General features: G+C 40.3%; 2 protein-coding genes across 2 annotated transcripts; one reads left to right on the forward strand and one right to left on the reverse strand.

Moving 5' to 3' along the window:
- The first annotated feature begins 216 nt into the window (after positions 1-216).
- p2rx2 (purinergic receptor P2X, ligand-gated ion channel, 2) lies at positions 217-4,630 on the forward strand. Its single transcript, XM_026343808.1, has 12 exons — positions 217-383; positions 890-1,025; positions 1,154-1,225; positions 1,317-1,392; positions 1,480-1,576; positions 2,543-2,623; positions 2,741-2,894; positions 3,082-3,212; positions 3,308-3,398; positions 3,474-3,539; positions 3,738-3,815; positions 4,532-4,630. Exons 1-12 carry the CDS (start codon positions 217-219, stop codon positions 4,628-4,630), a joined length of 1,248 nt encoding a protein of 415 aa, XP_026199593.1.
- Positions 4,631-6,259: 1,629 nt separating this feature from the next.
- Positions 6,260-22,753, reverse strand: pole (polymerase (DNA directed), epsilon). The gene is made up of 48 exons (XM_026344009.1): positions 22,525-22,753; positions 22,273-22,408; positions 22,105-22,185; positions 21,948-21,992; positions 21,773-21,865; positions 21,232-21,386; positions 20,997-21,141; positions 20,826-20,906; positions 20,630-20,737; positions 20,449-20,559; positions 20,247-20,332; positions 20,025-20,144; positions 19,762-19,894; positions 19,568-19,681; positions 19,262-19,474; positions 19,062-19,169; positions 18,847-18,975; positions 18,568-18,670; positions 17,349-17,495; positions 17,100-17,245; positions 16,851-16,999; positions 16,671-16,763; positions 15,331-15,633; positions 14,960-15,155; positions 14,576-14,790; positions 13,507-13,609; positions 13,305-13,385; positions 13,099-13,221; positions 12,802-13,011; positions 12,480-12,692; positions 12,231-12,374; positions 11,987-12,127; positions 11,701-11,854; positions 11,334-11,440; positions 11,024-11,200; positions 10,676-10,899; positions 10,298-10,518; positions 9,984-10,188; positions 9,629-9,802; positions 9,066-9,191; positions 8,535-8,667; positions 8,221-8,428; positions 8,005-8,136; positions 7,663-7,856; positions 7,273-7,473; positions 7,043-7,168; positions 6,664-6,753; positions 6,260-6,569 (listed from the first exon to the last, which is right to left on the reverse strand). Exons 1-48 carry the CDS (start codon positions 22,584-22,586, stop codon positions 6,447-6,449), a joined length of 6,882 nt encoding a protein of 2,293 aa, XP_026199794.1. The 5' UTR covers positions 22,587-22,753; the 3' UTR covers positions 6,260-6,446.
- Between the last annotated feature and the right edge of the window lie 316 nt (positions 22,754-23,069).

A 23,069-nucleotide genomic window follows, 5' to 3' on the forward strand; every position in this document is an offset into this window, starting at 1 on the left:
TCAGAATAAACTGACATAAAGGAAAATGCATGATTCAACCACATCTGAACCCCACCCCCTGCCTCACTCTTACTATTGCCAGGGATGCTTGAGAGAGATGCAGACTGAGAGAAGGACAGGAGCAGAGAGTGGGAGATACTGAGATATTTAGAAAGCTAGAGAGTAATTTTTTTTTTAATAATAGAGAAATCAAACTTCACAAGGACATCTGAGGACATGTGTGAAACATTTTATAAGTTCGCCATGGGGCTACGTGAGTTCATAAAGGAGTATTTTCTTAGTTTCTGGGACTACGAGACCCCAAAAGTGATGGTGGTTAAAAACAGAACTCTTGGAGTCATTTACAGAGGCGTTCAGTGTCTTGTGATCACCTATTTTATCTGGTAAGACTTTAGACAGAAGTTAGTAACTTCAATTTGTAGATTTGTATAGATTTTGTCATCAAATGCATGTCTAAATTCTTATTTGATGCTTCCTTTATGAAGTACAGAAGAATCTAATATTTTAAGTTACCAATAATATGTAAAAAGAATATGCATTAATAAAAGAAAAAGAAATAAATACAATGTGGCTTTGAATTGTTTAACCCATTTTGCAGTATTGTGGAGTTAAGTGCTTCCCATTTGCAGTTGGTTGAAAAATATCTGACATAATAACTAACTGACAAGAAGTAGTTGTTTCTTTCTCTCCATTAACAGTGGAGCAGTTTTAATAGAGTTTGAAAATATAAATTATTCATCTTAGTGTTTCAGATCATCAGGCATTGAAGTGTGTTATCTTTTTCCTCCTCTCTTGGCTTCAGCTGAAAGGGCTGTACAAATCCAGGGTAACATGATACATGAGATAAATTTAATCAAATATTGCGTCTGTCTGTTCAATCATCCCAAAGGTATGTCTTTATAAGTCAGAAAGCATATCAGGAAAGTGAAACCCGTCCAGAGAGTTCAGTTTACACTCTCATGAAAGGCACAGCAGTTCATGGAGATGATATCCTGGACATGGTAGAGTATGCTCAACCCTCAGAGGTAAGTGGAGAATACAAGCTGCAGCATAATCAAGAAGCTTTTGTTTCCTATATCATATATTCTACCAGCATTATCATCTCTACATGCTAGTGGATAGCCGCTGAGTATTTTGTGTCATGTCCTCACAGGGTGGTGATGTGATTAGTACAATATTGAGACGAGAAGTGACGTACAATCAGACACAAGGCACTTGTGCTGAGGTGAGAGGGCAACTAAAGTCTAGGGGGAAGAAAATTGAATGAATAGTTCAAGTTACAAAGACATCTGAGCCTTTGTCTTATTTCACTTTAGTATTTTAAAGTTGCCAATGCCAACTGTACGACAGACTCCGACTGTGTCAAGGGGGAAGTTGACTTTGATGGCCACGGTACAGATTTTATTTCTCACAGAAATGTTTTTCGTGCATGATTGGTTTGTATTTGCCAAATTGTTTATGTATTAGAAAAACTTACAGGTCGAAGGACTGGCAGATGTGTACAGTACTACAACCACACCTTCAAGACCTGTGAGATCCAAACTTGGTGTCCTGTTGAGGAGTACGCAGTAGTACGGTAAGAAAGTTGAAACATAATCTACATAGAAAAATGTTGGCTTCTAAAATTTTACATGGACGCAAATAAAAGACGCTATACGACAAACTTGTTTTTGTTTGCTTTTAGCACTTGGATCCGTGGATAGATTATGAGATGTTGTAAGACATTTGTCTTTGTCACCACCAACATCATGCTTTGTAGTTATATTGTTTCTTTCAGCAGATTCATATTTCATATTTGAGTTAAATCTAAACCTAAAATGAAGTTTGGCCCAAATGTGTTAAATAAAACCTTAGGGATTAATAACTAACCTCAAATGTAACATTGAAGTGACAAACTCAGAGTGCATATTTAGACCTTACCTTTAACTTTGCAAGAATAAATCTTAATAACACTAACTCAGGCTGAACTTAAGGGCCCTTGAACCTTCCTGGAAAGCGTTCTCTGTGTCCATTCCTAACCATAGTTAGACCAAAGGTGTTGCTGATGTATAAGTAACTAGTTCTACAATTAATAACATAATCCCTTCTGCCTGGAGGCCAGAAAATAAATCAGTGAAGGTCAACATTTAAAGTGTTACTGGTCACCATAGAAATTATAGCACAGTGCAATAATAGGTATAATATTAGCCCATGTTAACGGTTAACTATACTTCAAATGTCATATAAGCAACTTTTGCGTCAAACAGCTAATGTTAGTTAAATCAATGACTAATAAAGTCAATTCCTAATTAAATAATTGAACAAATAACTAATTAACAACCACAAAATAGTTGCATTAAAAAGTAACAACAAGCATTTGGGAACGAGATAAATTGTGTCTTCTAATATGTGTTTAGTGACATATCTTACAAAAAACTACATGTCAGGTAAACATCCATGCTGCTGTGGATGTGCAACCTGGTTTCTATAGCAATATTGAACTGACAGCAGCTGCTGGTGGCAGAATAAGATTAAACTGATCATTATCTGATGTCCTCAACAGGGAACCAGCTTTAGTGGAGGCCATTAACTTCACGGTGTTCATCAGGAACTCAATCCATTTCCCAAAATTTAAAGTACTGAGGTAAATGACCTCCACACACACACACACACACACACACACACACACACACACACACACTGAAACCAGTGCTGTTGAGCAGCAGAAACTCAGAAGACGTTCTGTGCTTATCTTTTTTAGGGGGAACATCAAAGATGCTTCGAACAAACGTGACATGCATAAATACCTCAGCAAGTGTCACTATGATGACGAGAAGGAGCCTTATTGTCCAAACTTCCGCTTGGGCTACATCGCAGATCAGGCACGGGAGAACTTCAGTGAGCTCTGCAGGACTGTGAGTATGAGCAATATGTAGTTGCCTTGATTCACTTACGTGTTTGAAAGAGATCTCTTTTTATACATATTACAGTATCTTAATTTAATAACATGTTTATAAAAACCTTTATGTGATCAAGCGTGAAAACTAGCTACTTTAAGTTTAGCACTGCTTATAAAAACATTAAATCACTGTCTTTGCTCAGGGAGGCGTGATAGGAGTCTTCATCAACTGGCACTGCAACCTGGATCTGGATCCTTCACATTGCAAACCTACATATTCCTTTCGTCGCCTTGATCTCCGAAAGGATGAGATCAACTCTGGGTACTATTACAGGTGAGCTCCAATGCTCAACACAGGCTGCTTTTCTGTGTGGTTTAGTACTTTAAACTAATTTTCCCTAACTTTAATCTTGTGATGTAACTGTACAGGTTTGCCAAATATTACAGTAAGGATGGAGTAGAGTCTCGGACACTTATCAAGGCCTATGGCATCCGCCTGGATGTCATAGTTCATGGACATGTAGGTGTCTACACTATTTTTAGTTCAATTTATTATCTGCTCATGTGATGTGACTGTTATGTAATTTGTTTGCAGGCTGGTAAATTCAGTCCCATCCCAACCATCATCAGCACTGTTACTGCGATGACGTCAGTTGGGATAGTGAGTAATTAATATACTTTCCTTGTGTCTATTTGTCTGTTGCTCTTCCTGACGTTATGTGTTTGCTTGCTAAAGGATGTAATTTTTGTAAATCTGGTTAAAAGGTTGTTGGTTGTACTGTATAAATGAAACTTGAACAGCTGATGTTCTTTGTATAAAAAAGATTATTTATATTTTCATTTCATTTCCCTCCTCTAGTGTACCATTATCTGTGACTGGATCATGCTGACATTTATTGACAAGAATGAAGTTTACAGTGAGAGAAAGTTTGATGAAGTGAGTCAGCATCACTCTAACACACACTGTATTGCAATTTGTGTTTAGGGCTGACTGACTATTAAAGGTTTTATGTCTTAGGAATACATAATTAAACCATTTTCAAATATTCTAAATATTATTTTCAATTTCAAAACTAGAGATACTGTTATTAAATAACTTAATTTACTTATAATATGGTAAAACTGTGATGTAGCTACCACATAATAACTATGAACAAAATATGAACTCATCCTTTGAGAGCTTTAAAAACTTAAGAAAGAGTCTCAGTTTGATAGTTGACCAGAAGCCAGTGCAGTGACATCAGGGCAGGGGTAATGCTATCTCCTTCTTTGTTCCAGTTATAAGAAAAGAAAATATTAGTATTAATACTCTAATTACATAACCAATAATAACTAATAATAACCAATTACATAACCAACTGTTATTTTAGTTACTATTTTGGTGTGCCTTAGTGAGTCGTTATGACTATTATTTCACTCATTATGTCACTTTACCCTTAGTGTTTGTGTCCAACCTGCCACCACCAATTTACTAAAACTAATAGCATCATCTCACAAAAATATACATTACTGAAATTGTACTGAAAATTCAATAGGTTATTGAATATATTTTGTGTATATTCGCATAAAGATTGAGAAGTTGTAAGGGGATGATGAAAGTATGATGTTTATTTTATTAACTTTTTTTGTTTCTTTGACATTTGCCATCCACAGATTGTCAAGGAGCCCACGGTGCCTATCTCCACAGAGCTCAGCTATATGAACAGCTTCGGATCAAACCACTCAGACCTGTCAGACGGTGTCCCGTTGTGATGTCGTCTAAGTTGCCTCAGTCCTCAGTGAGAATATGAGGGCTACAATTCACCCGCTGACTGTAGCAAAGACAACAAGACTTTCTCAGTTGTGTGCAACAGCTCAGCAATGGGCTCCCATTGGCTTCTATGCTGCTGTTAGCGGGATAAAAATCAAACAGTGACAGAAGGCATCTCTGAAAGACTGACAGATTGTTCTCTTTTATTCTGCCTGTGCAGTGGCTTCAGTTCGTGTATCATCTAATCTGTTTGACAGTGGAATGAATTCCTGTTTCTATCTAACCTGACATGATTTCAGATGACATCATTCATACTGAATACTGAGTATGATATGAAACATACTAAAACACTTAACACAGCACACAGAGAGTAATCCATGTATTGCATACATCAACTCTGACAACACATGTCCTCTATTAACCTCTGAGTCAGACATAAGTATTATTATGGATCCATTCCGCTAAAGAAAACAGTAGATGAAACACTGACCTTTGCTTTTGTAAAATCAGCATTATTACAAACCGAACTGCACACAATGCCTGAAGAGTCTGTGACTCATCTTCTTTATCTTTCAACCTGATGTGTTCAGCATGGGAAGATACAGGAGCCAGGAGACGAATGAGGAGAGCAATGAGTAGTAATCTAATAACGCAGACATTTCCCATAAAATGGTTTCTCTAACAAGGTTGTGGGGGAAGTGTGAATCCATCTGGAAGCCTTAGAGCAATACAAATGTCAGTGGTAAAAATACGTAAGGCTCAAGCCTAATTTAACGATACTGGACATGATGGATGGAGAACAAAGGACAGACACATGTCAGTTTGGAAATCATGTACTTATGACATGTAAAGTGCAGAAATATCTTAAAGGAAACTTAAAGTGAAGTGTTTTATTTCATTATGAAATTCAGTGTTGTGTAGTACAGTGTGATATATGATGTTTTGAAAGAACTATAGAAAATGTGAAGAATTTAGTCACAGGCTCACGAAATGTTCTCCTTCCTTCCTTTGTCAATCTACATACAGTAAGTGTAAGTGAGACGCTCCAAAGAGCCAATCTAATTGTGCCTCAGTTTAGAGATTGAAATGTGATTATTTGTGTAAAAGATGTGCATCAGCAGACAAAGTGAGTCATCTCTGGGCCAATGAGGTTAAAGTGATGGAGGTGCATGAGTTAAGATCAGTGTGATCCACGTTTGCCTACATGTGATCTTTCCATAATATCACTAAGAACAAGCCTTAGCTGGGATTAATGCGTCCAGACTTTCACTAGATGTGGTCTTCAAGGTTCAGATTTGCACAGTATTTGCTCAAACATAAAAAAAACTAAATGATCAAATTCTACGCTAAAGATAAACATGATAGCAATTATGCAAGTGATGCAGGATCAGATGTGAGTGCACTACAAGTTGACAGATTAAATGTCACAATCTGTGCACAAGTCACAACGGACACATTAGCAAGCAAGCAAGGAGGAAGCTCAGACAATTAGGAACTGCTGCTTAATTAAAGTCCCCAGAGAAGATAGCATACAGGATGTTTATAATGCAGAACTGCAGCCCAAACTATGGCACTGAGTGAAATAACTGAGCACTAATAACAAACAGGATCACAGCTGAAACACTTAGAAGATATTTATTAGCAGTAAGAATTAGATATCCATACACATCCACATTTTTTATATGGCATAATTCAAGTATTCAAACATATCTACAATCCACACAGTAGTTTTCCAACCTGTCAACACAGAGTGTTTCTCAGCCTGGATGCCACAGATGCAGCTGAGGGAGTGTTGGACCTCCGCGGCAGAGGTCACATTTAGTGGGCACGCTGGCTGATCTGTGGACTCATCACAAGCAACCAGTCAATAGTCTCCTCCAGGAAGCTCATGTTGTAGTGGGACGCTATGTTCCGAAACACTGTGATCTGCTCAGAGAAACTCTTTAAAAAGTGGAAACAAAAGAAATAAGAGCTGTGAGATTTAAACTGATTCAAATGGGGAACAATCATGTGCTTTTAATTTGCGAGTAGAAACCTTGGCTGAGAAAGTGAGGTCAAAGTCTCCAGCGCATCCACAGTAGAGGGGCATATTTGCTTCCTTCACTCCTTTACATTTGGTACAAATCTAAAAATCAAGTGAAATATTATGTTTGGACAAAGACCACTGTAATTGTGCCAATTAACTATATTGTAGCAACAAGCTAGTTGATTTTCTCTTTTGTGTCTAAATATTTATTTGAATAAAGAAACAACCCTTAACATTACACTGAAGTTCTTCCTTACATACATTACCTGCTGATACTGATGGTACATAATTAAATAACTAAATATTACTATATAGTCTTGTAGGCACTCGATATACTGTGATGTACTAGGACACCAGGAACCCCATAACATCTGCATTTTTGCCTCACCAGGTCCTGCAGTGTGTAGCTCATTAACTTCTTCTGCAGGGCCTCAACAAGAGCCATCTCAATAGACTCAGTCTCGTACTGGGCCTGGCAGTTGGAACAGAACCACTGAGGCAAGACAGATCCATCCTGAGAAGAACACAACAGTTTTCCTCAGTAAACTTATTGCAGCTTTTGAATTTGAATGAATTTCACGGTTATGATCAGCTCATTTTCTTTTGCTTCGTTTTTACCTGTGCCACAGACGGGTCCTTGCAGAGGTCAAGGTCACGACAGAAATTGCAGTGGTGGCAGATGACTTCAGGTAGGATGTACGAGTTACAGGGATCGCGGAACTGGGCATCCTCGGAAAACTCTCCTACGTCCACAAGACGCAGGAGGTCTCTCTTTAGTTTGTTCACCTGGTTTACTATGTTAGCATCCAGTGAAAGCACCTGAGGCGAGGATACAAAAAAAGATGGTCAGAAATGTCAAGAACAAGTGGATCAGCTGCAAATCCTAAAAAACCTGTGAGAAAAACATAAAACATGAAGAAGAAGAAAGAGCTTCATAAGGCATTTCTCATTTTGTCCAGGCCTTGATGTGTATTAACAATTATTGTTGTATTTAGTGGTGGAAAGTACCTGGCAGACATATTTAATAAACTCCAGTGCTGGATTGTTGAGTGGCAGGTGCGAACCAGGCAAGATGGGGAACATCTCTGAGGGCAGGGTTACACTCCTGGTGCCAGTCACCTTCTTCTGGATTTTTTGAGTAATTGTGAAAAAATTCTGTGTGAGCTCGCTGGACACGTATTCCTGGGAGAAGGAGATCATTCCTGCGCGGGAGATCACATCTTAATATGACTAAACACTCCCCAGCATAGGTTTACATGTATTGGACAGTATCCTGTGGCGGTTTTATTAAGAGTAATGTGAAATTCCTACAAAACAAGGGAAGTCCTCAGTAAATGAGCAGCTTCTTACCAGGAAGAGCACTGGAGTCCCCCACTGCCTGCTGGGAAGCCTGGCTGCCTCCACGTCTCTTGACTGGAGTTGCTCCTGGAGTGTTACGTCTCAGCTCCTCTTTCATGCTGTGGTAAACTGCCGCGATGTAGGCTGAAGAGGAGAATGTGTGCAGAGTTAGAGAGAGCGAGAGAGAAAAGACAAAAATCCGTTGGGGGTAGATTTCTTTTTTTTTACCTGAGACAATCATCAGAAAGTATTTCTGACAGGAGGCGGTTTGGGGCAGATACTGCATGATGTTCCAGTTGCTCTCAATCAGCTCTTCTACCTCATCTGTCGCCCCATCACCGTCATCTTCCTCAGCATCTGCTTCCTCCTCATCTTCATCCTCACTGCCGTCCTCCTCTCCCTCCCCGCGTCCATTTTTCTTTTCTTTGGCTCCTTCCTAAAAAACAAACAAACAAACAAAAAACAACCACGCAGGTGGAATGAGCTCAGTGTTGAGTGTGGTAAAAGATAAACTGTAAGACAGATGTTTGACTTTGAAGTACCTGTCCATACAAAAGGCTGGAGGGCAGTTTGCCCTTTACACCGCCGTAGTTGGCCGAGTCCATCCACAGCAGGAACTCCCAGCATCGGGAGAATGAGATGGACAAAGAGTGGAAGATTTCTCTGGAGTGTATGCTTTAAGAGGAACAGTTAGGGAGGTGAGATATCAGACTTGAAGACAATTACATACAGAAAATATTCAGAAATGATCCATTAATATTGACTAAACCCTTAAAGGCACTGTTGTTTGTTAGAGAAGATCAGAAGTTTCACATGTTTTACAAACATTTGTTTGCTTTCTAGGACTCACTAATGATGAGACCACAACACCATAACTGGCAAAAATCTACACGTTATAATGAATAATTGTTTTTTAGTGTTCCAGCTCTTAGTTTAAACCAAAAGATACAAACACACAATCTTTACTGGGGCAGTCTGTTGAGATAAAACTTTTTATTTTTGTTTTAGTTTATTTTACGGATGTATGAATATCTTTACAATTTAAGAATTTCTAGCACAGGAAAATGTCTGACCTGTTGGTGATGTATTCGACGTAGCCAATTGCATCATCTATCCTTCGTTTTTTAGTACACAGGATAATCCTGTTGAAGTTCCCATACACCACAGTGGAGCCAAGACGTTTGAACTCTGCAACCAACCTGCGAGAACAATGAGAGAACAATTAAGAAAAGAACTGGGCACCATTAAAGAGAGGGAGGGGATATACTGTATGAAGGCGAGGAGAAAAGATTAAAGCAAACAACATATCAATAATAGTTGAGCAAGAATAGCAAATAAAGTAACCCAGATTCACTAGAGTACAAAAATGTGCTCTTATATCAAAAGGTAGCTGATACATTTTACACAAAATACATGAAAATATTCTCATTATCGTATTTAGTTAAGACAGTTAATTGCAGTCAAGCATTTTGATGTATGCTGTGACAGCTAGTACATCAAAAAAGTGAGTATGTTAAAAAAAAAATGGAAACAAGGTTAACTTGAGATAAAGGTAAAACAAACAACCTAAAAAAAAAAAAACAGCTAACACCAGCAAAGCCTCTTTCAAACCAAGGTCTTTTGCAGTATGACTCACTGGAGGAAGACTTTCTTCATCATGTTGAGCAGGGTGCGGTGCAATGCGGGGTCATAGAGCAAAGAGCTGGGGGAGCGCAGCCAGCGGTAGAAGTGCATCACCTGGTTGTCTGCATACACATTGTGGTACTGGGTGATTTCTCTGACCCATCCGACCACCATGCTCTTCAAGATCCTGTTCATACGACAGAAGGCAAACAGTGGGTTAAGGAAAATACAAAACAACAAAAATTTGGCTTTGTTCTTTAGACAACAAAGAAAAACTAGAAGTGGAACATAATGAAAACAGCCTGTGTCTCACCTGCCACGTCTCTATCGTTTGGCCAGATAAAAATAGATTGCAGATGACTACACACCTGAAAGTGTTGGAGCAGAGAGCAGTCTCATCGTAGCTGGCGAGGGCACTTGCCCCCTGGTTTCCAGACATCATGTCTTCCAGTGAGGCCTGCTGGATCACATCAAAGCTGACACCTAGACTGGAACCACCCTCCATGTCATTCACATGCTGCGACTGGAGGATCGTGTTCACTGCCAGACTCTGCAAGTCCAGCTCCACACACACTGAAATAAAACAAGATAATCCATGAGCCACAGTTTAAAGCATGCCCTAAACATTAGCTTGATTTGTAATGTTCTCCTCTTTTCCAGTGTGTTTCTGATGTCTATGTACCTGTGGAATAGCATCCTTGAGCATTAATCTCCACAGAGCCCCTGTCGTCACTTTCCATGACCAGGCGACTGTCATCAGCCTCTTTTCCTCCCAGGTCAGGTCTGGCTGTGGGGGAGAGCCACAGCAGGTGGTTGTGTTTCCGTAAGTGTCTTGCAAGGAACAAATCAGAGCCAAAGATAGACACATCCTGAGGCAAGTTCCCCACAGGTAAGTGATAATACCTGAAAACGAAACATCATAGAATTTTTAATGGCTCAAAAAAAGCAACCTAATAAGTATGCTGTCCACAAAATGACAAAGTAAAGATAAAATCACTCAAATTGGTGATTTAAATAAAATAAAGAAGGACGTGCAGTGGCTGAAGTGTGTAGTTCCTACCTGGCCATGTCAAAAGCTTGTGACAAACAGCTGTCCAGGTTGAGATAATGACGGATCATGCGCCGCGCACCATGGCGTTGCCAGTCTAGCACGTTATAGCTGATCTCATCAACCACGTGTACTGGGACAACTGGGAACTCCTCAAGCACTGGCATCCCTGCTGCCAACCGCCGCAGCTCCCAGTTTGACTGAACGGCGATGAGGGTGGGCCCACGACGCTCTTCCTGTAAACAGCAACAGACAACGCAGACGTTTGCCAATGTAGCCATACGAACAGATTCAGTTCATGTTTCTGTGTTCAATATAAAACAAGACAACAGAGCTTTAAGTCGAAACAGTGTGCTTTACCTTGTAGTTTAGCAGTATGCGCTGCAGTGCACGGTAGATAGCCTTCATGTCGTTCTCAGCCCGGACCTCAAAGTTGTGTTTCTCTGGAGGCAGGAGCTCCTCAGTTGTTTTCTCCAGAAGAGCAGTGCGTTCGGCTGTGTAGAGGTTGCTCAGATTGGGCATCTGGTTGCTGCGAACCTAAAATAAAAAATTATTAAACCTTGTGATACGCACTTTTTCCATTGGTGTCGAGAGGAAAAATCCCAACAAGTGACTGAAACACATGAGACACAAGGGCAGTGGCATGAATAAAAAACTGCATTATTCTTACAGTGTCCAGGACAAAGATGCTGGCTTTGCGCTGAGATGGTATGAACAGGCCAAACAGAGCCTTGTGACCCTGGCTGTGATGATACAGATACATATGGCGAACACTCCCTGAGAAGAAAGCAAGCACAAGATTATAATGCTAAGTTATTACATATATGGATAACAAAACCCATCCAATCATCATGTTTTATTTAATTCATCACCATTAGATGGATCATTTTTAACTTGTGGTGTCCAATGGCCACAAAGCACCCAGAAGGATTACACTGCTTTGCATAGATGTTTAATCTCTAGCTAAAAATATTAAATAAGGTAAATAAATTTCCCCCAATATCATCAACATGACAAGTTTGTGAGTCACATCTTACCAGGTTCTAGGTAGCTGAATTGAGCCAAAGACCTCATCTCCAGATGTTCCAGATCGAAGGTGTCAGCCTCTCTGCCGGCCAGATCCCTGACAACATGTTTATTGACCATGCACACACATCCGAGTTGCACCAGTGCTCGGAATAGTAAGGGGACCTGTAAGAAGACAGATGAAGACACATATGCGTAAAGCCTTTATAGTACGAATAAAGTAGATTGAAACAAAACAAAACAAAGCAAAACATAAAACAAACAAACAAAAAAACACTGGCAGCGTCTGTGATATACCTGTGTTTCATAGACCCCTTCAATGTCTGGTGCAGAGAGGTCAGCGTTGATCTCATTGATGTGCTCTTGATACATGTCCTCTTGTACAGTGTACTCATAAAGGTAGTACACCATATTGGAGCGAGGCAGCATGCGGTTCACCTGAAGCAAGGAGTAAAATTTGGTTAAATTAAGTCTTATAACAACCGAACTTCTAGTTATAGAATTATTAGTTCTGTACAGCATTCCTTCTTTCAACATGTACCTTTTTGTAAGTGGCTCCCTCTTCCTGTTTTGGGACCTTCTGGTTTACATAGAAGACACGTGGGATGTTGAGCTTCATGCAGTGGAGGTCATTTCCAATCACAGCCCACAACTTGTACAGACCAGGGTGACTTGTCTCGGCAATCTGAGAGATGGGAAGCAGGGCAACATGTTAGACAGCATTAGGTTTTGTTTGGATGTTATTAAAGTTATCAAACTTGAGGATGATGACGAGACAAATTTACTGCACCTGCACAATTTGCCATGGCATGTCAAGGATGCTGCGCGCTGTCCTGCGAAGGAAACTTCCCAGGCCAGTGGTGGGACCACCTCTGATCACTCCTCCACCTACAGGTTGGGCTTCACCATCCAAGAGCCTTCTCCTCTTCTTCCTCTCCTTCCTCTGTCTCAGCTGTAGTTCCCACTTTTTCTTATGATAGCGCAGCCACACTAGACGCTCCTCCTGCATAGACACAGTTGTTAAAACTAGAGCACTGGAACAAATCTGAAGCTGTCTCAATATCCGCTTTTTAAAGAAGTAATATTACAAATGGCCTGAAAAGATTTAATACCCGTGTCGTTCCCATAGGTGGAGGTGGTCCCAGGATTTCTCTCCAGGACTGGGTGAGCTCGACATCCTGAGACTCCACCTGGCTGTCCTCTCCCTGAGAAGCTCGCTTCCTCTTGGTGCTGATGAGGATGGCTGGCTGCAGGGGTCTGGCTGGCATCCCAAAATCCTCTATGTCTGCAGCTGGTCCTGGTTCATGAGGCTGATGGGCCACCTGAGAGAGAGGACGTTTAGTGAAGAAGGTGCAGAAAGGGGCTTCAGCATGTTGATTTGACAACAATTTGCTGTGAGGTGAACGTACTTGTCTTTTGCCCTCACTGGTAAACAGCTCACTGATTTTCTTTTGCTTGTAAATATCATTTTTCTCCAGGAGCTTTTTGTGAAGCCAGTCTGGATGTCTCACTCTTGGTACTGGATTCTTCACCTTATGATGCAAAACAATTTAAATATATTTGCACATCAATGTTTAATTAATTTGAGACAATTGAAGTGTGTGGGTTTTTTTACCTGTTGCAGAGCTGCAGGGATGGTGATGATTTTCTGGATGGCACTACCTAATCTCTCAATGTAATAACTCCAATCAAGGATCTGGAAAATTCCACATGTATATTTTATTGTCAGAAGGAGCAAAGAACAACAACAACACAGGACACTAACTAACTGATTGCAGTTTCTAGCCATCCGGTAAGATGTTGTTTTAAATGCTTACAGAGCGGATGTCCAAGTCATGCAGGCTGGGCATCTTCAACCACTTACGAAGGAAATGTTTTTTCACACTGGGCTCTGCCTGGAAGATGGCAAGAGGAATGGCTCTAATGGAGTGAAACACAAACCAGTCAGTGCCACAGCCACAGCTTTTACTTGTGGACATATTAAAGTGCTAGAGTGCTCTTAACATTTGACATAAGAAAGAACAACTTTAATAGGAGTTCATTTAATTTGGTTCAACTGGTTCAGTCTTTGTTTCATCAGACCACAGAATTTAGTTTCTCATGGTCTGAAAGTCCTTCAAGTGCCTTTTGGCAAACTTTTAATGAGGATCAGATTGTGTCTGGCCACTCCACCATACAGGCCTAACTGGTGGAGTGCTGCAGAAGGGGTTGTTCTTCTGAAAGGTTCTCCTCTCTCCACAGAGGAACGCTGGAGCTGGGAGTCAGCTCCTTGACTAAGGCCCTTCTCTCTCAATCACGTAGTTTGGCTGGGCGCCCCCCTCTAGGAAGAACCTTACAGGGGCTTCTTCTATTTATGGATGATGGAGGCCACTGTGCTCATTGAGACCTTCAATGCTGCAGAAATCTTTCTGTACCTTTCCCTAGAACTGTGCCTCGATATAATCCTGTCTTGGAACCATTCCTTGGACTTTGTGGCTTGGTTTGTGCTCTGTCAAGTGTATGCCTTTCCAAATCATGTCCAATCAACTGAATTTTGTTTGGACTCCAAACAAGTTGTAGAAATATCTCAAGGATGATCATTAGAAACAGGATGAACCAGAGCTCACTTTTTTGTTATGGCAAAGACTGAATAATTATGTACTTATTTAACAAACTTCTTTTGTGTGGTCCTTAAGGGGTATTGTTTGTAGAATTTTGAGGAAAATAATAAATGCGCTGTGAATACTCTCTGTATAAAGTAGTGCATTGACCCTGTTTCACTTTGAAACTGCTCAAACTGTTGTCTTTGGTTCAAAAGACTAAACAAGGTCTCCATAATAATTATAACATTGTCAGATTGCTCCTATTTAAAATACTGTCCATTTTTTGCCCGAGCTGTTGTCTCACCTCTCTGTGACAGGAGAACCTTCTGGTTTTCGGGAGATGACATAGCGACAACTCAGACCAGCATCTTTCACCATTTGGTCTCCCAGGAACTCAGCCAGCCTCTTAGCTGTGCTGATAGAAGTGGACTTCTGTTCTCCATAGTCCTCAAGCTTTCTGGACATTGAACGATTCTCGGAAATCAGGTCAAACAGCTCCACATCTGGCATGTTGGCAGCCTGGAGAAGCAGTGAAATTAATCCACCATAGGTATGAACCCTTTGACTGAGCTATCTTTAAAAATACTAAAACTATTTTATTTGAACAAACACATCTGAAAAATGATGAAAATATTCTGTAATTTCAGAGGGTTATTATAAACTTTTGATCATAGACAATTTTTTTTACCTTACTGTACAGAACATCCAGCCAGTAATCAGCCACTTTAGCCACAGAGGCGTAGACCTCCTCCAGAGTGGTACCTTTAAGGAAAGCCTCAAAAACTGACGACTGAAAAATCTTAATCAGCTGGAGCTCTCCTCTTCTCTTTACTTCAAAACCCTTTAGCTCAGCCAGAGAGCCATCCTCATTAAAAACAGCGTATCTAAAAAGAGAGAGAACTCTTTAACCACGCTACAGTTTATTATTAACCTGTTCAGGCAGCTCATCCACCAATGTTGGTAACAACACTGGCCAAACAACATGTGCGCTATATTTAATGACAGAAAATACAAGAATAAATATTTTAAATAAATTAATTTCAACTTCAACCTCCTCACCTCTTCTTTAGCTTCTTTCCTTCCTCTTTAGAGGCAGGCAGGATCATTGCCAGGTACGGTCCGTCCACCTCAAAGAAGATGCTGTTCTCTGACTTGATGTTGTAAGTGAGGGATGCAGGTTCGACCAGCTCGTGGTACTGATCATTGGTGAATCCCTCCTTCACCATAATGTTTAGCATCGCTCCAGGGTAAGAGATGGTCACCTTGGGCTTCTTCTCATTGCTGGTCTTCACCACAAAGTTCTCAGGGAAGGTGTTTGGGAGAACACACCAGATGCCATCAGTGTCTAACTCAAGAGGCCTCCTGAGTAGCAGAGAAGTTAAATGTGTGTTAAATGTGTTTATTCATTCATTGATAGGCAAAGCATTAGAATTACATTTCTGAAACTATGCTAGAGAAAACAGAAAGGCCAATTTTCTGTAGTCCACGAGTATGATATTAAGATAAAATACAAGGAAAACACAACCATTTGCAATGGCAAAACAATTCAGCAGCGTATCAAACATATGAACAAATGATGAAACACTGCACATTATAATATCAGACAAATACAATAGAATTAAACTATACAATACTAGACGTAGCTTCATCAATGAGCTATTACTCTGTACAGTAAAGCTAATCTGCTATACATAATCATATTTACTTACATATATATATATAATAGATATATAATAGTTGATGACATTACAATGATTATACTCTTTAGGCATCTTATGTAGGATTTATGATGTTTGTAGATATAATAAAACACCAGTTTGAGCTTTAGAAGCAAAAATAAAGAACTTGATGGTTCTTTGGTGATGGTATCAAAAGCTTTGTCCGGATAAAAAAAAAAACAACCAAAAAAAAAAAAAAACAGCTCCAACAACATCACCCTTATCCATCATAGATTTAACTGTTTCTAAATTCAAAAGGCAGTTTTTGGATGAACAATTAGTTGCTGTGATACCCATCTTCTAGTATTACTAAGAGAATGAAAGAATTAATTATGACTTCTAGCATGCTGGAAAGACTGATTGATAAATACTTAAATTAACAATTTAAGATAAAGTGAAGAATCCCTCAGAGCATTAACAATTGGAGTGCCCATTAGACAGAAACAATTTGTCTGACTAACTGCATGTGAAATGAAAACTGATTACAGTGCTTTCACGCTTGACTCATCTGACATGTAGCATGCATAAAAGTCCAAGCTTTGATGCAGATGAAATGTTGTTAAACAAGGAAGTGGTTTTCTTCTATTCCGTTTTGTGCTCAACATGCACTCCGACTTACTTTTGCCCTGGTCCAGAAGGTAATTTCTGTAATTGATATCATATTATCAATCTGACACTCACCCTATTTGTTCAATGAGCTCTCTGGCCTGAGTGATGATGTTGGCTCCTGTGTAGCATACAATGCCGGCCATTTCCATAGAGTACCAGCGCGCCCTAATGGAAACACAGAGATACATCTGGTCTGTAGCACAGTGCTGTTTAACACTCAACACTCTGTAAAATCTAGAAGTTAACCCTTACCCTTTTCTCATGACGTAACCATAGAAAGAGTTAAGAATACACTTGTGAGCCAGCTGAAGAGACTCGTACAGGATCTCCATATTTTTGCAGCGCTTTACCTCTGCAGCATCGCCGCTATCCTGAGCTGAGGACAGTTTCTTCTTCCATACCTTCAACCAACAAGCACAAAAAGTACATTGAAGAAACAGATTTTAGAAACAATAATGCAATTATTATTATATGACCATCATCATCTTCATTAAACCATACCTTGTGAAGTCCTTTAAATTCATAACGCCGATCTCTGAAAGCTCTCACAGTATCGACATAGAAAGAATTTTCTCTCTGACAGATGGTGGTGACTCGCTCCTCCAGCCTAGTGACATGTATCTTCTTATAGGCCTTCTTACAGTAGTCTGAGACAAGGAGTTTACACCATTTACACAAGCTAACCACAGCATATCCATTCCATGAGAGCTAGACTGTAAATTACTGAAAAAATAAGGCAAGTATAAGTACCTGCCAAACGTTTCTTCTCATGTTTGGCCTGCTCCTCTCTGTTCAACGTGTGAAAGGCCCGAGGTGGCCCATTGGGGAAAAACGGCGGGAACTTTTCAGACTCAAGTTGCTGCTGAATGCGGTGAAATTCACTGCGGCTGGCAGGCACTGCAGACAGAGGCAACAACTCACTTTGCTACATCTTGTAATTGTTGTTGTTGTTGATAAACAATAAAAAATTATATTTTATACGTATTTAATTCCCTGCTGATATTGTATGTTTGCCCGCAGACAAAGAAATAATCAGTCTAGAATTTAAATGGTAGGAGACAGAAGAACATAAAAAAAACAAAACAAAATAAAAGTTTTAAGTTCATTTGCATTTTATTGCTTGAAGTATTTGATCACCTATCAATCAGCAAGATTTTCAGCTTGTTACCTGTATAAAAGACAGGTACAGGATTGTAGACCTACACAAGGCTGGAATGGAAAAGGCCATCGCCAAGCAGCTTAGTGAGAAGGTGACAACAGTTGAAGAAACACAAAATAACAGTGAGCCTCCCTTGGTCTGCGGCTCCATGCAAGATCTCACCTCATGACCCAAAACACACAGCCAAAGCAACAAAGGAGAGCTGAAGAAGAAGCACATTAAGGTCCACAGAAAATTAGTGGAGGGAACTGAAGGTTCGACTTGCTAAATGTCAGCCTCAAAACCTTAATGAGCTGGAGAGGATCCGCAGAGAGGAGTGGCACCAAATCCCTCCTGAGATGTGTGCTAACCTGGTGGCCAAAAGGTTTTGCCACCAAATTATAGGTCATGTTTTCCAGTCAAATACTTATTTCACTGATTAAAATGCAAATCAATTTATAACTTTTTTTAAATTTGTTTTTCTGCATTTTTGTTGTTATTCTGTCTCTGTTAAAACAAACCTACTATTACAGGAGTGGCCAACCCTGGTCCTTAAGAGTCACAGTCCTGCTTGTTTTCCAACTATCTCTGCATTTCCTGCTTCTGATTGGCTGAACACACCTGATCCATGTAATCAGCAGAGGGTAGGGCAGAAATAGTTGGAAAACAAGCAGGGCTGAGGCTCTTGAGGACCAGGGTTGGCCACCCCTGTACTATTAAAATGATAGACTGATCATTTCATTTGCATATATTTTATATGCAAATGAATTGATCCTCACTTCCTTTGATACCTGTAACAATAGAAGAAATGTCTGCACAACATGAACTTACTGATCTCCCCTCTCCACTGCCACGTCATCCTCCTCTGGCAGGTGGCACCAGGTTTGTTAAAGTCACAGGCAGCACAAGTGGCCTCATCAACCATAGCAGATGGCTGCCCAAAAAAAATAAAAATAATAATAATTCAACAAATCAACAAACTGACAGACAATATTATAAAAAAAGAAAATCTATCTATATATATATATTTTTTTTAAAAAGCACTTAGCTTCATGCTTGTGTGTGTGTGTGTGTGTGTGTGTGTGTGTGTGTGTTTTACTTCCTTTTTACCTGTAGGCGGTTGGTGAGAATGATGTTGGGGTACATCGCCCCAACATCCAGATGGTAGATGAGGGGGCATTCGATTCTGTTTGGCACCTCCTTCAGGGAAGTCAGCTTCTTTTTGATCTCATCACAAACCTTAGAAAACACCACAGGTGTCTTAACAAACTGCAGACACAACAATAAAGAAACAGGCAAAGGAAAAAAAATTAAAATAAAGATACCTCGTTAAAGTTTGTGACTTGCTCCAAAGGGATTTTCTCTTCTTCCTCAATGGCGTGACGCATTGTTCTCTCAACTCTTTGCAGCAGGAAGTCAAATGCTGCAGGATTCTGTCAACAGACGAGACATCATTGACATGTTAAAAACATTCTATAAAAAAAATGACAGAATTGACATTAAGAAGAACTAAGACTGACTGTACCATTTTGAAACGGCAGGGTATGTCGCTGCGAAACACTCCAGACTCAAGCGCCTCCACGTGACCGCCGACATAAGTCTCAGAGTCCAATACATGGCCATCGTCTGTCAGTTTGTTGAAGACCTGCTCCTGCTTGTTGGGGAAGACGATGTTGGCATGGAAGGCCTGCACCATGAGCAAGGCTTCACACAGAGTGCCAGAACCTTTACGCAGCACCTGGGCAAGGAAGAAATGACTAATGTCAAAATGGAGATTCTTTTTTTTGGATTAGTGTTATTTTACAACACACACGGAGACAGAGAAACAAACCTCATCAGGTTCCATGGGGATGATGGTGCACAGAGCAAAGATGAAGGGATGAACATATTTCATGTAGAGGTAATATGTGGCCACAGCATCTGACACAGAGTATGTTGCTAAAGTCTGACAGAAAGGAAAGGTTAATGAAAGTGCACCTTCATATCAAAGCAACTGAATTCTCTATCTGTAGTAAATCTCTGTACCTGTGGTTCTTCAGTTGCCATGCGGCACATCTCCTCTGGATCCAACTCTACTGGGTCATAGCCTAATTTAGCCTTTGCTGCTGCCTTCAGGTTATGGCTTCCTACTGGCAGGTAGCTGTCTCTTTTCACCCACCTGACACAGAGGAGGAACAGGTTGGAGAGATAATGTTGGAAAGTAATTAAGCTAAAATTAAGCCAAACCCCTAAGCACATGTTTACATGAATCTCTTCTGACGGCATTTTAACAACGTCAGTGTGCAAACCTTAAGCAGTCCATGTGGATGGCTTGACTGGACTTGTATTCTCCCTGGTTGTCCTTCTGGAAACCGATCTCCCTGTGCATGCTCAATCCATGGAGAGCAGCTCGAGTCTCAACAAAAGGCCTTCAGAGAGTGGAAACAAAGTCAGAGATATGAAACATAAACGTCACAGGACGTGAGTATTAAATCCAATCAGCTTTGCTACATTACAAAGAAACAGCTCACCAGTCAAAGAAGTCTCCATTGTACGTTACAAAGATGTTTGGCTTTGTTTCTTGAACGTGATCAAACCACCTCTGAATGAGGGCTGCCTGCAACCGAAGTCACGGTATCACGTTATTACACCGTCAAATTCATACAATATTGCATTTATAAAATCAAGTGCTTTATTATCATTTACACTGCAACATATTATGCAGCTACGTACCTCGTCATCCTCATTGAAGACAGTAAACGGGCCTTCATATTCAGGTTTGGGAGTGAACTCAAAATCCTCGATGTTCTCAGAGACAATCTCTCTGTTTGTGATTAGAAATCCCTTTAAAGAAAAGAAAAAGTTAGTAAAGTTAAAACATGTAACATTAACAGAAAATACAATAAAACCTCACCTGTCCATCTATCATATAGGAAATCATCATAATCTGATCTGTCTCTGCGTCTGGAAATTTTAGTGGGAGTTTGGTCGTCTCAATGTCAAAAGCCAAAACAACTGGGTCCTAAAAGAACGAGAAACAATGATTAATAGATGATTATAGTATAAACGATAGATCTTACACTGCTACATGAATAACAAAATCATCATACCGGTCGCTCCACAAGATCATCTCTCCGTACAATCTCTGGTGGGTAAGCACTGCCTCTGTATCGAACGTTGTACCAGTGAGCCTGAAAAGGAAGGACAGGTGAGATTAGAAGTCAGAGAACATGAAATGTCAAAATACTTCTAAAACACTGGAATAACAGATCTATCTCTACCACATGGATCTTGAGGTCGATGGACACTCGGACATGATAGGGTACATCATACTCTCTCATATCCACTATGTTGTCTAACTGGTCTGAAATACTCTTTGACATCCCGTCTTCATCTGCTGAGGTCACGTTTCCGCCCGACAAGGCACTGAAAAACCACCAAAGGCGTCCAGTTTAATATAAAACCAGAACTGAGAGGTGAACCTTTTCAGAAACATGATTGGTGCTTTAGTGCTACCTTGACAACATGGAGGTATAGGCGTCGTTGGACTGCTCCCTCTCTCTGTTCTTACGGACTGCCGGGGAGATCTCCCGCTTGACTTTGACAAGGTCGTCTACGGTGTGGAATGACAGCTTGATGTAGCTTCTCTTCAGCCCAACTAGATGGTTTGGCTGAGGAACAAACCAACATGTCAACAACACTGATGGACGACTTGCATCACATACTGCTGATCAACTTAAGAATTCAACTAAAATCATCTTCATCAGTGAAAACGTTTGTTCAATTAAATGTTTAGTCTATAACACATCTAAGAAGTGTCAAAAATGTTGCTAAAGCTGAAGATGACGTCTCGATTTGTCATGTTGTCTGACCTGGACACCAAGATCCTCCAAAATTTAGATTACTACAAGATTGAGCAGATTTTCTCTTCTGGGAGGCTTAAACTGATTATGTTTTCTGTTAACCGAGTAGTAGCTTGTTCAAACAGTACTACAGTGTTTGTAATTGTGTTAATATGAATAACTTTAATGAGTCAAAGGATGCTAAAAACTCTTACCAGGTCAAGGTCCTCTTTTGGGACAATTTCAAGTTTCGCCACTTTCCCTTGAAACTTCTTAGACAAGTATGAGATGACTTCTCTCTCGCAGTTCTGGAAATAAAGATTTATTTAAGGAAGGAGTGTTTAAGCATGTTTAAATGGCATAAGAACCAAAGTGTAAGCGGTGACTTACCTTTTTAGTGGCAATGTAAAAATATGGCTTAAACGGTAGAGCCACCTACAGACAGAATAAATAGAGGGATGGGTTACAGCAGGATATGGGTTTAGGAACCAGTTGAAATCAGCAGCTTTATGTCTGAAGGCACTGGGTTTTCTTTGTGCCAACACACCTTGAACCTGCTTCCATCCTCCTGAATGAAATAATAGTCCACAGCACTGATCATCTTCTTGTCTTCATCCAGGATCTCTGCCTGTAAATGCACAGGAGTAAATAAGTGTCATGGTAAAAGCCTCTTTCCTACTCGACAAACTTTCATTTAACTTTTTCTCTTACTAACCGGGTGCATGTTGATCAGCCACCCTGTTTTCTCCCCCGGCTCCTTCATCCTGTCGAAACCAAAGCGAGAGTCCATCTCGTCGGTGAACTGGCTGCGCTCCAGCCGCTTGAGCGCTGACATCGAGGATCCATCGTCCCTGGTTCAAACGCACATAACAAACACATTAAGGTCGTGGTTTGTTCTGCTCCAGCTGGTGCTCGACATCTGTCTGGACTCTGAAGTAAGTGAAGTGAACATGAAGCAGCTACTCACTGGTTGTCCTGGTCTCCTCCGCCTCGGTCCGCTTTAAACCTCCCGCTGTTCTGCAGAACCATCTTCTGTCGTGGTCTCTCAACCACACGTTGAAATAAACTTAATACCCGTTCAAGTTTAAGAAAACTGACAGTGAAGTAACATTTGGGGGGAAAAATAAAAGGTTATTTCCTCCTGACTGTTTCTGTCAGCGTCACTAACTCCGCTTCTGTTTTCTTAGTTTGGCGCGTTGCTGCAGTTCCCGCGAGAAGAGAGCGGAACACAAGGAAGAACAAAGATCATTTACCAAGAAGATGTATCACTCGAACAAAGAATACTTCACCGCTTCTTACTTTACTCGGAGATTACCATGCTTCATGAGGTGAGAGCAGAATGGGAAAAAAAAGAAAAAAGAAAAGAAAAGAAAAGAAGAAAACATAAAGGCATATAGACATTTTTTTATAAAAGCTCCAACAGACACATTATTGTCAGATAAAATATATAAAATATTTTCTATCAGAAGTTTTCATGCTTCACTAGTTTCCATAGCCACATCTAATGATTCC

Source organism: Anabas testudineus, chromosome 9 (genome assembly GCF_900324465.2).
Source record: "Anabas testudineus chromosome 9, fAnaTes1.2, whole genome shotgun sequence".
Classification (NCBI taxonomy): Eukaryota; Metazoa; Chordata; class Actinopteri; order Anabantiformes; family Anabantidae; genus Anabas; species Anabas testudineus.